General features: G+C 34.7%; 2 protein-coding genes across 2 annotated transcripts; one reads left to right on the forward strand and one right to left on the reverse strand.

Annotated features, from left to right (window-relative positions):
• The first annotated feature begins 243 nt into the window (after positions 1–243).
• On the forward strand, positions 244–2544 carry LOC112802414 (protein-S-isoprenylcysteine O-methyltransferase B). Its single transcript, XM_025845629.2, has 2 exons — positions 244–484; positions 1306–2544. The coding sequence occupies exon 2, from the start codon at positions 1423–1425 to the stop codon at positions 2014–2016; it is 594 nt and encodes a 197-aa protein (XP_025701414.1). The 5' UTR covers positions 244–484; positions 1306–1422; the 3' UTR covers positions 2017–2544.
• Positions 2545–2715: 171 nt separating this feature from the next.
• On the reverse strand, positions 2716–6978 carry LOC112802413 (DNA polymerase epsilon subunit B). Its single transcript, XM_025845627.3, has 13 exons — positions 6698–6978; positions 6423–6603; positions 5776–5929; positions 5531–5662; positions 5301–5378; positions 4931–5035; positions 4741–4821; positions 4506–4636; positions 4270–4364; positions 4083–4182; positions 3843–3957; positions 3635–3745; positions 2716–3473 (listed from the first exon to the last, which is right to left on the reverse strand). The coding sequence occupies exons 1-13, from the start codon at positions 6867–6869 to the stop codon at positions 3333–3335; spliced, it is 1596 nt and encodes a 531-aa protein (XP_025701412.1). The 5' UTR covers positions 6870–6978; the 3' UTR covers positions 2716–3332.
• Positions 6979–10881: the final 3903 nt, after the last annotated feature.

Genomic DNA, 10881 nt, shown 5'->3' on the forward strand with positions numbered 1-10881 from the left:
AAAATTTATCATTAGTTAATAAATTACTGCAATTTAAATCCCAACATTTAAGCGGATTAGTCACCTTAGACGAACTCAAACGGTTTATTTGTTTCCCATTATTTTTGGTAGCCATCGGATTTATTTTTTCAAGAAAATAATTGGGCCGAGGGCCGCAAAATATTGGGCCTAAGACTTTTGGGAAACACTTCATGATCCAAAAATTTTCTCAACAAATATTCAAACCAAAAAAACGTAGGTTTCACATTTTCATTCTTCTCGTTGTCACACTGCAACTCTGATCCCTCTTTTGACGCACAATCTCAATCTCATTTTGTGCGTCTTTCTTCAAATCAAATCCTCTCACAACGAATCGCACCTTTCTCATTTCGATGCCCTCATCCTTTCGATTTTTTTCTGTTACCAGATAGGAATCTACGGCGCGCTTGGGTTCACAAAAATTCGGGAAAGTGGAGAGCTGGACGCTAAGAATTTGCGTTTCAAGGTAAATTCATTTCTGGACAGTGATCTTCGCTTCTTTGTTTTCTACCGCATGGTTCATTTACCATTTCAAAAGTTTTTTTTATGCTTTTGTTTTACGATGCTAGATAAGTTTGCGTATTTATTATTTTTCTAGAGTTTTTTTTTTTATTATTACTTTGGGTTGGGATCTATCTTTTTGTAATGGAACTGATAAAATTTTGTGAAGGGTTGAAATGAAAAGGCATCGTTTGCTTCTGTTCATTTTTGTGGTGATTATCTTGTTCTGTTCATGTCCCATTTAATTGGTAACTTCTAAGATTTCTATTTTTGCATATCAATATGTATATAAAACTTTGAAAGTATATGTTTGATCATATAATTTGGACGGATATTGAATTCATGGACCAGAACACTAGAATTTGAAATAGAGTTTAAATTTATTTAGCTTATTAAATGGATTCTTTGTTGTAAATTGGTTTGTTGAAATTTTGGTTTTCGTTTCAATCCAATGGGAAACCAACTATTCAATTGTTTACAAAGTTATAATTTATCTATCTTGTCTACCTATGGATAATTGAAGTATTTTTCCCTCCACAAAGTTAATGGCATGTTGGACTTCCGATCCTTGAGCCTTGTTTTATTTTTGCATTGAACAACTTATCGGAACCGATTATCTTAGCATGAACAAGCCGTGTAGTTTTTGCTTGCTTGAGAAATAAGCTCAATTGTTTTTGATATACCCCGTATCCATACTTTTGCAGATGTCCTACTACTTGAAGCTTATTCTTGGTGACATAATACAATATCGAGCTCTAATTTTACATTACTCGGCATCTTTTTCAGGTTCAAATTGTACCTCAGATATTTTTCACCAGCAAAGTCTTTCTGTGGCATAGCAAATTACATTAGAACTAATCACACTGCAAAACAGCAGAAACTTATTCACTTTATTTGGCAAAAATGACAGAAATCTTCAGCTACACAGCTTGCAGACAGTTATCTCAGATGTTCCTTGCAATACTTTTCTTTCACACTTCTGAATTCATTCTAGCAATCGTTATTCATGGGAGATCAAATGTAACCCTGAGTTCCCTTCTAATTAGTGCACACTATATTTTGGCAATGATCTTTTCATTGGCAGAATACATTTTTGAGATTGTTTTCTTTCCAGAGTTAAAGGAATATTGGGTTATTAGTAATGTGGGCCTGACAGTAGTTGTGATTGGGGAAGTTATAAGGAAGTTGGCTATTTTAACAGCAGGGCACGCCTTTACTCATCTTATAAGGACTCACCGTCATGATGATCACCGCCTGGTTACTCACGGTATATATGGATTTATGCGCCATCCAGGGTACTCTGGTTTCTTCATTTGGTCTGTTGGTACTCAAATAATGCTTTGCAACCCCATATCAGTTGTTGCATTTGCAGTTGTTGTCTGGCGCTTTTTCGCTAAGCGAATACCCTATGAAGAGTATTTCCTGAGGCGGTTTTTCGGACGTGACTACAAGGAATATGCCAAAAAAGTGGGGTCTGGGGTTCCCTTTATTAATTGAAAAGACTAGCCAATTTGATGAGCTGAACTATATCTTCACAGTGATCCATGCTAATCAAGAATGTTTGAATTGTTTCTATTGAGAAGATTTGAGCCATGCTTCATATTGTTTTCAACACATGTCTAATTGGCTATGCCTTCATTGTATGCAGCTGTGCTTGTATGGAACATCTGAAAATAAGGTTGGCTTAGGTGACCAAGATTAGTTTCATGGTCTAGATCAGAGATCGATGGGCATCTAGCAAGCCTACAAATTTTGCCAGTGGACACATTCCTCGGGTGCATTAAATAATGCTCAATTGCTCAGGCATGTTCAAACCAATAAAATTTAGCTACTATTTAACTAGGATCTTCGTTTTCGTGTACAAGTTTCTGCCATTGGCAATGTAGTTGGATTCAACCTAGCACTTATGTAAACTTTCATTTGTAACTTGAAGGAAAATGCTTACAAATCAGAGAAATTACGTCACAACATTGTAGTTTGTGTGAACAATGCTAAAATATAAAGATGGTCGAATTTTATTCCTCACTTAGACTTAAACTGTAAACTTAATATTCCCATCAAAACTCAATAAACATGCTTAAGGTTATAGAGAGCAACTGCACGTTTCTTAAGACATTCTTATTTCTTAAAAAAAAGTTGTGAATTATTTCTTAAATAAATACGTACAAACCATACGAGGGAAACGCAATAAAAAAGTACATAGAAACCATACATATTTTCTTACGAACAAAGAAATGAGTTCATTACAAATCCATTTTTAAAATCCAAGGCGAAAACCATCCTATTGGTTGCAAACTTATTTGGAGAGAAGGGTGAAAAACAGTAATTGAGGTTTAGATTATCTGTAGTTAAACCCTTTGATGGTTAGGATCAAAAGGTACAAATAAGGCTTCAGGCAGCCTCAGGCTAGACAATTACGAATTCTTACATTATCTAGCAAAACCTCAATTAACAGGGCTGAACATGTTGAATGTGTTAAGGTGGTCATCCCTATCCCCAGTAAGTTTCCTCCTTGATGAATCTTAAAGCCTTGGTTGATATCTCAATTATTTATTGTTATAGAACTATTTAAAGAGCAAATTTCCTGTAGTATGCACTAAAAATAATTATCCAAATAAAATTAAACTGTCTCAACTAGGCTAACATTCCTACTATACAACAATTTTCTCTGGTTGGCCAAGGTAATTAAGCTATATTATACATTAACAGCTGTGGCACGAAAGAACAGCGATGCACCGATACCAGACTCATCTCTCCTGGATATCTGATTAAAGAATGGTTAGAGAATGACAAAACCAAGAGGAACTATCCTGTTACAAGGCTGACAATTCAACTTCCTGAGAGCAAGGCCGGTATGCCACGAAAGTGCTGTCAATTGAGAAGGAACCAGTGTTGAAACAAGTGATTCCTGTGTACTTGAATGCCTTCTGCTGACTTCTGTCTCCCAAGACAATCTGCAACGATAGATAGATCACAGCATGAAAACCAGCATCAGATTACTTGCACTCCGCCATGGTTAGCCCAGGGCATTTAACAATGCCATTGCTTAATTCTCATTTACATTCCCATTATTCACGTTATGAGGATAATAACATGATTAAAATATAAGCAGTACCGTGTGCGGAGTTGGATAAAGATAAAGGCAGTGGTCATAGTTCCAGATGATTGGTTGTACAGTTAGAGGGAGTGGACAGAGATGAGACTGATGGGTCATGGTAGCCACAAGCTGAAATTTAAACCATTTCCATTAGAATTTTCTCAGATTTTTAAAACCAAAATTGACATGTTAATAACAGAAATCGCGCGGAAAAAGGAAATATTACATGCTGAAAAGGATCATCAGTTTCTTCCATAGAAGGTGGCATTAAACATGATCGACGCATTCTATACAGCATATCCTGGCGGAAAAATACAATTTCTTGAGTATAGAACTTGACCCTGCAACCAAAAAGTTATTTGTTGTAAGAACAATCAGAAAGACATCAGCTGTCACAGCAACTAGAAAGCACATAAATATACAACTGAAGATGTCCCATGCGATCCTATTCAAATTGACCATTAACCTGCAGGGATTGCTTGAGAATATGGCATTTGGTATGTGATTTTGGAGCTCCTCTGTCAAATATTTCGGTAGAGCACGCCTAGGCAGAACTGTTGAAGGGCCTGGGAAAAAAAATTTCCGAAAGTGTTGTCACAAATATTGCAGAAAATAAAAATAGAAATTGTAAGTGATTATCAAGAATCAACTACCTGCATCATCAGGACCTGGAATAAACAGGAATTTACTGTGCTCTGTTAGCCGTGGATGGGCAGCAATTAGTTGCCCTAGCTTTCCAAACTGTGACCTGCATAAAGAGGCTTTTCAATTATTGTCCTTTTCAAAGCAATAAGTAATAACAATGGTGTTTATTAGTGCTGTTATAATGATAACCACAAATCACTTCAGAATCCATGAGAGAAGTAATAACATCTTAACTGAAACTCACCTGAGGGTTGAATAAGCATGAAACGCAAGGTTACATGGATGAGAAGAGAAGTTCCCCATGAAGACAAATAAGGAAGGAACAACTTCCACACTCTCAAAACCATCAAGCACAGTCTCCAGCTTTCCCATAGCCTTCTCTACGGAGAAACAGCATCAAGACTATAACAATCTAGCTTGAAAATAAAGGAGCTAGAGAAAAGAGAAGAAAAAATAAAGAAAATGACAACTCAAAATACCTCTTCATTGTCTAGCCAAATATCAGACAGAATAACAAACATATCATTGACTGCTTTTTTCTCCATGTCTGCCAGTCTGATCTATTGTAATAGTAAAGGATAATAAATCTCACTTGAGTACATTTCTAGACACACTTAAATTTCATAAAAATTAACATGCTACCGAATAAAAAGGAGATAGTAAGGATACAGTTTCCTCTTTCGTTAAAGTACCACTACCGAAAAAATCATGCCCTGCAATTTGTCTAAGTGACTTATCCCTATCCTCCAGTGGGGGAAATCCACACGTTAACACCTGAAGACAGATGCATCAATTATCAAACCATCTCAAGTAAAAATAAAAACAGATTAAACAGCAAGATTAAAACTTAAAAGCAAGACACAGTTAACCTTAATATTTCTTCATGCTAAATTTCTTTATAAGATAAATCCTTAATAGAAGGAACAAAGAACTTTTATATGATTCAATTTACACCTAAGAAAAAACTGTGTTCATTTAGGTGTAAAAAAGTGCATAAGATAACGGATTTTGAGATAGAGCAGAGTATGCTAAGAAGAACCTGAAATATTCCCGATGCCAGCATCTCGCCTTCAGCAACAACTATGGTGTTCTCAGAAAAGAATCCTGTAGTTATCTTGTATTGATAGTCAAAGAAACTGATAATATTACATGCGTGCCTATAAGAAATACATGTTGTGGCTTGCACATTTTATAATATATATCACCACCACCACCATCAACAAAAGTCATAATAGCAACAATAATAAGTAATGATTGTCAAAAGGATATAGCATTAGACAAATTAATTTCAACTGAAGCGGTAAGATCTTCTAAATAAAAATGTCCATCCTCCAGCTGAGATATTACTCCCATTACCCATTTTCTACCCGTTTGTCCAACCAGAGATTGGATAGGAGATATCTGACAAAGACAACATAGCATACTACACGATTATTTTCTTCGGATTCTCCGCATTATATCAAACAAACTAATAGATTAAAAGTTCATAGGCTTGTTGCAGCATCCGCCAATACCTCACAGCTCCCAAAATGTGAAAATTCTGATTCAAAAGCAGGTTTCGAAAAATTCTGATCTCGAGAGAGCCTCTGGAACAACAACAAAAACCTATCCCTATACAAGGCCGCTTTTGCTGATGCGTCACCATGAATAGGCAAGCTGCCTGTGTGCCTGAAATGAAAAACACAAACCTATTTTTGCACCATATGATAAACAAATCCAAGTGCAGGACAACAAACATTAAAAAAATATATATATTCAAACTATAACTCATCAACAGATTTCCACTAATATAGCAAAGTTCCTCAGCTTTTGTGCACTGAAACTTCCTATGTTAATAGAGCACCATCTTATTTTTAATAACATCGCTATGAAGCCTACAACCAGGCAAGACAGATAAAATTTGCTCATTGCACAAACACATAGCAAACAAAGTGAGACCCTTTTTTTTTCCATTGTAAATATTTTATCAGAAGTTCCAATTTTGGTAATTTACCCAAAATTGTCTTTATTTTTTTTCATCAATTAAACACATTCTTTTGTTTCATTTGCCAGAACTTCTAGTCATTGTTCAGTCTTCACCACCAGAATGAAAATTAAACAAGGGAAAAATTTGAGGGATAAAGAAAAGAGGGCAAAATAAAAGGAAGAAAAAGTAACCTACTCGTAGAACTGCTTTCTAATAGGGTCGTATCTGAACTTGGGGACCAGGAACGCATCGACGACGCGAATGGCAGAACCGCCGGCAGAGCATGGATCGGAGCTCTCCTCGACAGCCGCATCAGCTTCCAACAGCCGGCTCACCACACGGTGCACCGGCTCTTTCTCGATTATAGTGGATTTCTCTGCATTTTTTTTTTCATCAGAATTCAGAAAACTATATTCCAATTGAAATTGGAAGAAATGTTAAATGAAAGGAGAGTGAGGAAATGAGGTTACGAGATTCGAGTTCGAGTTCGAGTTCGTCGAGGAGGAGATCGATGGCTTCGTCCTCATCGGAGCCTTCGAATCGAGAGACGAAGGAGAGGATCTCGTCAAGAGCTTCGACTTTGAGGACGCGCCCTCTGATCTTGCACTTCCTCTGCACCTTCTTCCTCGTCGAAGCACTCATCTCGCTCTCTCTCTCTCTCTCAAGGTTTCTCTCTCTGGATTTCTTTCTCACTCACAGTCACACAGTCTGAGTGTTGTTGGTAGCTGGTAGGGACGGGTCGGCGGGAAAAACCTCTGATTATTTGGGAGAAACGGCGGGAAAATTGTGAGTGAGTAGAATTACTAGAATGCCCATAATAGGAACTGTACTGTAATTGAGTAGAACTGCCCATAACCCTAGTAATGACCTGGGCCTGGGCCTGGGCCCATCTGGTTATTGCTCTCACACCTCCCAAAAAATGACCTAAATGCATTACACATAGATTCTTAATTAAAAATAATAACACAATATTGCATTATTTATTTTGTTGACAAATCAAATACGTGCAAATTTTTTTTTATAAATTTATTTTGTTTGTAATGTAAACAAAATATGTATATACCTATTACTTTTATAATAATAACAAGATATGTAATACAACGTAAAAATATAAATAATATTTAAATTACATATAATGGTAAATATTAATTTAATTTGTTTATTTAATAAAAATCCGCTTGTTTCATTAAACAACTTATTCTTTTGCATATGGTGATTTAGGAGATGAGTGGTGAAGAAAGATATTTTGATTATATGTGATAATTAAGGAAATTGGTAACTAAATAACTACTACAAAAGATGTTTGGTGATTGGTGAACTAAATTTTGATTTGTTTTCCTAACTATTTTTAAAGTTGAACAAGGTTATGTAAGCTCAATTAAAGTCTGCTTGACAATGACAAGTACTTGATTAGCCCAACGATACTAGTATGCAACTAAGTTTAAACTAGGCAAGATCAAACAGCTTTTGTAGGGGGGAAATAGATAGAACAGAGTTCAACATCTTATTAGTGGTGATAACCATTTTTTTTATCCAAAAGTTAATGATATTTATAAATCATAAATCATTCTAATAGTAAAATCCCAACAAAAAGGCTGATTGTCTAGTAGTTTGTAAAAGTGACCAAATTAAGACTCTTGAAAAAGTTATCACTACTAATTCTGACAAATAATTATATAAAAAAAAAACACTTCAACACCGTCATATTATGATTAACAACTGCCCCAAATGGCTTTTGTAAATTGTATCTGTATATTGAATACATAACACATTAAAAGTGAATATTTTTCTTTATCAGCTCATGACCAACATAACACCATTATACATGAGTCTTCAGAGTCGCCAACTGTAATAATTAGGATTCTGAATACAATTTAAACATATCTACACCAAATGTTACTTTAAGAAAAGGTTAAATTACTCTCACTCATATAGTTTCATTTAATTTTCAATTAAGTTCTTCGGAACTAAATGAACCTTTAAAAACTAAAGGTTAGAAGTTAGAACTGATCAGAAATTACAAGAAAAACTAAAGGAAACTTGTATTATTCTTATATGAGTGTACAATATCACTTCTCAGACAAGTTGTTCATTTCAACCATCAAACATTGCAATATCACCGACTTATAAAGATTTGAAGGAGAAAAAATTACGTTGAACACAACCTTCTCACTTACAGTGACATGGCATGAGGAATATGTAAAGACTGACAACAGAGCAGAGGTAAGAGGAGTAATAAATCTTCTCTAACTCTGAAAAGCAATGCTATCATACTTCAACAATATCTAACTAATAATACACAAATACATTCAAATGGATTGAAAAGTTTGAGAGTTTGAGCACAAATAAAGTTCAAAGAGCCATGTCACCATGTCAATAAGAGCTCCATGGCGACCACCAAAGCTAAGCTGTAGAATTGTTGCTTCAGTATCCGAGTCTTGATCTATCAGTACTATTGGCATGGGAACACTATCAAGATTGTCACTGGATTTCTACAGTAAAAATTAACCAATCAAATATCAAAAGAACCCCATATATAAAAGCATGACAAAACTTAGAGGACTTGAGAAAAGAAAAAGTTAACAAAAGTCCAAATGCTTGACAAAAGAAATATTCAGTTGGGGCAGCCACCATATTGACTGACTGCCACAAACTCAATTGCATGGATAATTGGAAACATCATGTGAATAGAATACATAGTGGACATGTAAATTATACAGCAATAATCTGCATTTCAACTAAATTTCAAAAGAGAAAAGAAACAAAATGCTGAAGACCTACATATCACATTCTCAATGACGTATAAAGCTTATGAGAAAATGATCATCATAATATTGTGACCACAAAATATCAACTGAATGAAGGGTTAATAACTCAAAACAAAACAAAGAAAAAAACAGAAAGATGAATTTAATTATATTTATAGGTCTATGATTATTAGTTCGGCACAGGTTGAAATAGAACAACCAACCAACCATAAAGTGATGACATATTGCCTCCATAAGAAGAAATTATATTAGAATAGAAGATAAATTTTGATTTTGCTACCAGAGGACAAAAGAAATTAAAATAACAATAATATCACGCTATCACAAAAAATTAATGAAAAGCAAGACTACCTATTTGTCAAAGCTACTTCATCGTGCATTGCCAACAAAACTCCACGACATGTAATGTCTGTAGCTCAAATTGGTAGTTTATAGCTGAATTTATTAGTACAATTTATATGTCTGACGTTTACTATTCTACTTTAGCAATTAGACACATTTTTTGTTATGGAATTGTATGAACCAAATAACAATTAAATCATTAAATGAAAATACCACATAGAAGAAAAATTAGAACTTCAAGATAGTAAAAAAAATGAAAATATGACCTGATCAAGAGCCTTCTAAGGTGGAACTGGAAGGAAGTCATCTCAGAGTTTAAAATCATTATCATGTCCAAACCTTCTTAGAACTGTCCAAAATGTCTCTGTACTTCCTAAAGCATAAACAAAATTACAAAGAGCTTCCTAAATCATAAACAAAATTACAAAATGCCCTCATTGTTATGCAATTCAAAAGCTAAATTATTACTTTTTGTATCACTAAAAAGGAACAAATGTGGAACAACTAACCTCACCCAAGAATCACCATGATTGAGAGCAACAGCTCATTGATAACACTTAAGGGCGCTGTTAGTATCAATGGAAATGGAGCTATAATAATGACCCAGATATTTTAAAGTTTCTCCATTCTTAGGGTTTAATTTTTGGCTGTTTCAATAAAATGTTCAGCCGCTTTTTTCATGGATCCATTCACTTCTCCTTTTTCCCATAAGAATAAATCCTAAATCATTGCATCACATATTTATCAAACATGAAAGACTTGAAAGTGAACAAATGAATGATAGGTATGGTAATAAATCAAGAAAGAATGCTCAAAATAGAGCCTTCTCTGTTTTTTTTTCTCTATAATTTTTTGTTACAGACGTAGAAGACAGGAATAAAGCTCTTAGTTACAACTTACTAATACTCGAAATTATGCTCAGAATAACTCTCTTGCACTGCTTCTGAAGGGTAAGCCTCTCTTGAACCAAAGAAGTGCACAACACCATGACACAAAGTTTCACATATCAATTCTCAACACAAAATTCACTTCACAATCTACCGAAACCGTGGGAAAAACCAAAAACAAAAGGGATACTACAAAATTGTTCAAATCCAGGTATGGTTAAAATTCCCGCCCCATACTTACCTTATTCACCAAATTTTGGTTTTTTATTATTATTTTAACAATTTTTTATTGCTTCACCACATGTCACTCAGTGAAAGCTAACACTTGTCAACCATTTGAAGCTCCACTTGTTGAGCAACCAACCACCTACTACATATCATATATTAATAGATAGATACAGAAAGCAATCAAAGTAAAGATCTCGCATTAAGTCACTTGCCTAGTTACCTGATCTGAACTCTCCAGCAAAACAAACTACCCTCTTTAACAAAGTGAATGAAGAAAAGAAACGAGGAAATGGAAATAGGAAAATACAATGTGCCCAAAAGTTTAGAAAGGAAAAGTATAATGATCTTATTGAAAAAAAGGCCCATTTGTTATGATTGTTACACAATGAGATAATTCCGAAGGCACAGCATACTGTAGCCTAATCAAAA

Source organism: Arachis hypogaea, chromosome 5 (assembly GCF_003086295.3).
Source record: "Arachis hypogaea cultivar Tifrunner chromosome 5, arahy.Tifrunner.gnm2.J5K5, whole genome shotgun sequence".
NCBI classification, from domain to species: Eukaryota; Viridiplantae; Streptophyta; class Magnoliopsida; order Fabales; family Fabaceae; genus Arachis; species Arachis hypogaea.

What these genes read in the sequence shown, in the direction of transcription:
- LOC112802414 (XM_025845629.2), top strand. Translation starts at nt 1,423, where the DNA reads ATGACAGAAATCTTCAGCTACACAGCTTGCAGACAGTTATCTCAGATG.
- LOC112802413 (XM_025845627.3), bottom strand. Translation starts at nt 6,869, where the DNA reads ATGAGTGCTTCGACGAGGAAGAAGGTGCAGAGGAAGTGCAAGATCAGA. An exon ending in CGAACTCGAACTCGAATCTC is followed by an intron (nt 6,604 to 6,697) that starts GTAACCTCATTT and finishes AAAAAAATGCAG; the next exon opens with AGAAATCCACTATAATCGAG. An exon ending in CTTTAACGAAAGAGGAAACT is followed by an intron (nt 4,822 to 4,930) that starts GTATCCTTACTA and finishes CTATTACAATAG; the next exon opens with ATCAGACTGGCAGACATGGA.